Raw genomic sequence first — 6,088 nt, 5'->3', positions numbered from 1 at the left:
CGTTGCACATCAGGTTAACGATCTTGTCCACCCCTTCTGCCTTGCCCACCTCCTGCTCGCCCAACTCTTCACCTTGGCCTCCCCTGAACCAGTCTCGTTCCCCACTCATCCCCAAAGCCTCCTTCATCTCCAAGCCCTCCATCGCCTCTCTTTCCTTCGTCCACTCATCCCCTTCACTCCTTTCCTCTTTCATTTGCTCCACCCTCTCTTCCTCTGTCATTTTCACCTCTTCCATTTCCCCTCCCCTCCCCTCTCCTCTCCCCCACTCTCCCCCTATCCTTTCCTCCTCTCTCATTCTCTCCTCCACTTTTTCTCTCCCCTCTTTCCTTCCGTCTTCCTCCCCTGTTTTCTCTTCCTCGCACTCCTCTCTCATCCTCTCTTCCTCCTTTATCCTCTCTTCCTCCTTCATCCTCTCTTCCTTCATCCTCTCTTCCTTCATCCTCTCTTCCTCCTTTATCCTCTCTTCCTTCATCCTCTCTTCCTCCTTTATCCTCTCTTCCTTCATCCTCTCTTCCTTCATCCTCTCTTCCTCCTTTATCCTCTCTTCCTCCTTTATCCTCTCTTCCTCCTTTATCCTCTCTTCCTCCTTTATCCTCTCTTCCTTCATCCTCTCTTCCATCCTCTCTCCCTTCATCACTTCTTCTTTCCTCTCTTCCACCATCATCCTCTCTTCTTCCATCATCCTCTCTTCCTTCCTCCTCTCTTCCTTCATCCTCTCTTCCTTCATCCTCTCTTCCTTTATCTTCTCTTCCTCCTTTATCCTCTCTTCCTCCATCCTCTCGTCCATCCTCTCTCCTTTCATCACTTCTTCTTTCCTCTCTTCCACCATCATCCTCTCTTCCTTCATCCTCTCTTCCTCCTTTATCCTCTCTTCCTTCCTCCTCGCTTCCTTCCTCCTCTCTTCCTTCATCCTCTCTTCCTTCATCCTCTCTTCCTCCTTTATCCTCTCTTCCTCCATCCTCTCGTCCATCCTCTCTCCTTTCATCACTTCTTCTTTCCTCTCTTCCACCATCATCCTCTCTTCCTTTATCTTCTCTTCCTCCTTTATCCTCTCTTCCTCCATCCTCTCATCCATCCTCTCTTCCTTCATCACTTCTTCTTTCCTCTCTTCCTCCTTCCTCCTCTCTTCCTCCATCATCCTCTCTTCCTTCATCCTCTCTTCCTCCTTTATCCTCTCTTCCTCCTTTATCCTCTCTTCCTCCATCCTCTCGTCCATCCTCTCTTCCTTCATCACTTCTTCTTTCCTCTCTTCCTCCTTCCCCCTCTCTTCCACCATCATCCTCTCTTTCCTCATCCTCTCTTCCATCATCCTCTCTTCCTCTTTCCTCCTCCCTTCCTTCATCCTCTCTTCTTCATTCCTCCTCTTTTCCGCTTTCATCTTCTCTTCCTCCTCTTTCTCTCCCTTCATTCCTCCTCCATCCTCTTGTTCTCTCTCGCTATCCCCTTCCGCTCGCTCGAGAGGTTCAGCTACCTCCCCACGTCCCAGAATTTCTTCCTCTTCTTCATCTTCCTGCTCCTCCACCTCATAAACGATATCGCACACTTCCTTGTCAACTTCCATTTCCTCCTTTGCTCCCGCCATACTGCTCTCCTCCCCCACTTGATTTGCCCTTTCGTCCACTTCCTCCTTCCTCTCTGCCTCCATTCCTCCTTCTTCCTCATTTCTCACCCCCTCATCTCCCTCTTCTCCGTCCCTCCGTATTTCCCCATTAACCTTCTCTTCGGTATCTTCTCTCGGCTCTTCCTCCACCCCCTCCTTTCCAACCCCCATCGATTCTCCTTCCAGTTTGCTCACCTCTTCATCCATTTTCATTTCACCTTCCTCGTCCTGACTCTTTTGCTCAAATTTCTCCTCTTCTCTCCTCTCCTCGTCCTTGTTTCCTTCACCTTCTAGTTTGGCTGTCTCTTCCTCTTCCTGATCCATTTCCTTCCGCATTTCCCTCCCGGCTTCCATGTTGTCCGCCTCTTCCTCTTCCTGTTCTACTTCCTTCTGTATCTCCCCCCCTGCTTCCATTTTATCTATCTCTTCCTCTTCCTGTTCCACTTCCTTCTGTATCACCCTCCCTGCTTCCATTTTGTCCATCTCTTCCTGTTCCATTTCCTTCTGTATCTCCCTCCCCGCTTCCATTTTGTCTGTCTTTTCCTCTTCCTTTTCCACTTCCTTCTGTATCTCCCTCCCCGCTTCCATTTTGTCTATCTCTTCCTCTTCCTGTTCCACTTCCTTCTGTATTTCCTTCCCCGCTTCCATTTTGTCTTCCTCTTCCTCTTCTTTTTCCATTTCCTTCTGTATCTCCCTCCCCGCTTCCATTTTGTCTATCTCTTCCTCTTCCTGTTCCACTTCCTTCTGTATTTCCTTCCCCGCTTCCATTTTGTCTTCCTCTTCCTCTTCTTTTTCCATTTCCTTCTGTATCTCCCTCCCCGCTTCCATTTTGTCCGTCTCTTCCTCTTCCTTTTCCACTTCCTTCTGTATCTCCATCCCCGCTTCCATTTTGTCCGTCTCTTCCTCTTCCTTTTCCACTTCCTTCTGTATCTCCATCCCCGCTTCCATTTTGTCCGTCTCTTCCTCTTCCTTTTCCACTTCCTTCTGTATTTCCCTCTCCGCTTCCATTTTGTCTTCCTCTTCCTCTTCCTTTTCCACTTCCTTCTGTATTTCCCTCCCTGCTTCCATTTTGTCCGTCACTTCCTCTTCCGGTTCCATTTCCTTCTGTATTTCCCTCCCCGCTTCCATTTTGTCCGTCTCTTCCTCTTCCTGTTCCATTTCCTTCTGTATCTCCGTCCCCGCTTCCATTTTGTCCGTCTCTTCCTCTTCCTGTTCCATTTCCTTCTGTATCTCCGTCCCCGCTTCCATTTTGTCCGTCTCTTCCACTTCCTTTTCCATTTCCTTCTGTATCTCCCTCCCCTCTTCCATTTTGTTTTGTTCTTCAGGTTCCTCTCCTTCCTTTTGCGTCTCTCTGACCTCCATTTCATTTGTCTCTTCATTCTCCTTTTCCGTTTTATTCATCTCTTGATTTTCCTCTTCCTTTCCCTCTTCTTCCTCTTCCCCTGGTGGTGTTTCCTCGTCTCCCCGTCCACCATCTCCGGCCTCCAGCTCCTGTCTTTCCACCTCAGTTTCCTCTTCCTCCTCCCTGTCATCTTCAGCTTCCTTCCTTTCCGCCTCCGTCTTCTCCACCTCATCCATCTTCTCGTTTTCATCGTCCCCCTGGTCTTCATCCCTCTCCTCGTCGGACTCAGACATGGCCTCGTCTTCTTCCTCGTCCTCGCTCTCCAACGGGAGCGCCCTCTCTCCGTCCAGCGCGTCATCGATCTCCTCGCCCTCCACGTCGTACGGCTCATCTTCCTCCTCCTCCTCATCCTCCTGCCTCCATCGTGCCTTCTCCACCTGCCACGCCCTGTCTTCCTCCCCGTGCCTCTTCTTCAATTCTACCCGCCGCCTTTTCCTCATCAAGTCCTCATCCTCGCCTCGTTGCGGCCGCGACATTTTACCGTTCACAACGTCAAGATTTACTACCAACTGTGTCCAACACTGCCTGGGCTTTGAGAGGTCTCAGAGCAAAATCCACCCAGCTCTTCCAAACGTGTATGGATTGGTTGACTTCGCTGAATGTCCGTGATCTCAAGAAGCCCTCAGGTGCATGGCTCAAGCGTGGCCAAACCTTGTTTCTCCAAGTTCCATTCGCTGGTCTCTTTGCAATGTCCACCACGTGGCTGTTGGGTTAATCCAGGCCCCACTGTATTCCAAGACCCTGGCACTCAAAGAGCATTCAGGATAGGCAGCGTTTCAATCATGGACCCGCTCCGCCGATGTTGAAGATTTTACTCCCCGCACGGGCTTCCTTTCCGGGAGGAGGAAGAGGGGAGGGCTTAATACTCTTTGCCGACAATCTTTTCTTTCATAACATGCTGCTGCCGTCGAACAATTGTGTGTGGTGGTGCCCACACTGTGATGTGTCTGATGTTTGTGATGTCACATATATCAATGCATGAATTACCTTGCAAGCGAGCCTTTCTACCATGGGCGGCTTTCAAAATATCCCACGCCATGGGCAGTCCTGCAGGAATGAGAGGGAAGCCAGCAAGGAGCGCCACGTTCCAGAGAACCTCCCGCCAATGGCCTCACAAAGTTTGTGGGGCCTGCTTCTAACTCCTCTTCTTTCATCCTCCTCTCTTCCTCCTTCCTCTTTTCTTCCCTCCCCCTCTTCCTCCTTCATCCTCTTGTCCATCCTCTCTTCCTTCATCCTCTCTTCCTCATTCACCCTCTCTCCTGAAGATCGCTCCTGGTCCGAGAACACGGATGCAATTATAAAGAAAGCACATCAGCGCCTCTACTTGCTGAGAAGATTACAGAAAGATTTAAATAAGCTCTTCTACATTGAAGGTCAAGGAGGACTCTTTCGAACTTCTACAGGTGCACAGTAGGGAGCATGCTGACCGGTTGCATCGTGGCCTGGTTCGGCAACTTGAGCGTCCAGGAGCGGAAAAGACTGCAAAAAGTCGTAAATACTGCCCAGTCCATCATCGGCTCTGGACCTCCCTACCATCGAGGGGATCTATCGCAGTCGCTGCCTCAAAAAGGCTGCCAGCATCATCAAGGATCCACACCATCCTGGCCATACACTCATCTCCCCGCTGCCTTCAGGTAGAAGGTACAGGAGCCTGAAATCTGCAACATCCAGGTTCAGGAATAGCCACTTCCCCACAGCCATCAGGCTATTAAACTCAACTCAAACAAAACTCTGATCATTAATAGCCCATTGCACTTTATCTGATTATTTATGTGTGTATATATATATTCATTAGTATATGGACACACTGATCTGTTCTGTATTTATTTATGCCTACTATATTCTGTTGTGGTGAAGCAAAGCAAGAATTTCATTGTCCTATCTGGGACACATGACAATTCTTGAATCTTCTTTCATCCTCTCTTCCAGCCACGTTCCAGAGGACCTCCCACCAATGGCCATACAATACAATACAATACAATTCAATTTATTATTACATGCGAAGTTTGTGTGACCTGCTTCTAACTGCCCTTGAAAACATGATGGTGAGAAGTTTCCTTGTAGTCCCCGTGGAGTTGGCACCCCTGCAGCCTCGGGGTAAGAAGATTTGGGATATTAATCCGGGATCTCCCGGATGCTCTCTCTCTGTCTGCCCTATCTGCCTTTCTCTCTCTCTCTCTCCCTCTCTGTCTGTCTCTGCCCCGTCTGCCTTTCTCTCTCTTCCTCTCCCCTCTCTCTCTCTGCCTGAGAGTTGGCAGCCCTGCTAGTGTCTTAGGTCCAAAAGAGGATAGAAAGAAAATACTTAAATGGTCTATGTCAGAAGATTTAAATAAGCTCTTCTACATTGAAGGTAAATTGACATATTAGTGGCAAGGTGCATTTTCAATATACAGGTCTCTCCCCACAACTGAAAACAATTGCACGTAAGTGATATATCCATTCTGCAGATATGTAGTTATAATCATTTTTTTTCTTCTTAGTTAATCCTATATGAGATTTTCTGTAATTTCAGATGTCGACAGCGGGTCCAGAATAATCGTCGACAAGATCTCCTTCACCGACTTTTCAACCACCTGCCGTCTTTGTTCTGAACACTGAATTTGACCAGTTTTCCAACAGGCAGATTAATAACAGGCTAAATTGCAATGCAGTTCTAACGCTATTTGACATCCCGAACACGACGAAACGTCTCTGTTTTCCCAACGCAGGTTACTCAAGAGGAAGAATGAGAACCTCCCGTTACCCACACAAAATTGTGCAAATGACGATTTATTTATTACTGTATATAAGTTGGGAATTTTGTTCTTTGGGGTAAGCAAGGGGTGGGGCTATCATTGTCTGAAATATGTTGAATTTTACATCACTTTCAAAACACTGCAACCCCCTGTATATGTCGCGCACAAAATGATGTGAATTATGTAAATATTGCCATAAATGACGGAAATAAAAAGTGTTTTCCTTGTTTATGAAGTTCAATTTAGAGGTATTTGGAATTGTGGGGGTTGGTGCAATATACGGCTGACCCACAAATATATCGTTATGAGACATTCACATTTAAAAAATCCATGTCAAAAAAAATGTGTATA

At 47.8% G+C, this 6,088-nt stretch overlaps 1 protein-coding gene across 1 annotated transcript; it reads right to left on the bottom strand.

The window, feature by feature from the left end:
* Window positions 1–304: 304 nt before the first annotated feature.
* On the bottom strand, window positions 305–2,978 carry LOC116969086 (trichohyalin-like; the record flags this gene model as incomplete). Its single annotated transcript, XM_033016035.1, has 1 exon — window positions 305–2,978. A coding segment is annotated over exon 1 (2,658 nt), but the record flags the coding sequence as incomplete, so codon positions are not given.
* Window positions 2,979–6,088: the final 3,110 nt, after the last annotated feature.

This window comes from Amblyraja radiata, unplaced genomic scaffold (genome assembly GCF_010909765.2).
Source record: "Amblyraja radiata isolate CabotCenter1 unplaced genomic scaffold, sAmbRad1.1.pri S103, whole genome shotgun sequence".
NCBI classification, from domain to species: domain Eukaryota; kingdom Metazoa; phylum Chordata; class Chondrichthyes; order Rajiformes; family Rajidae; genus Amblyraja; species Amblyraja radiata.
This window is presented reverse-complemented; position numbering and strand designations above follow the sequence as displayed.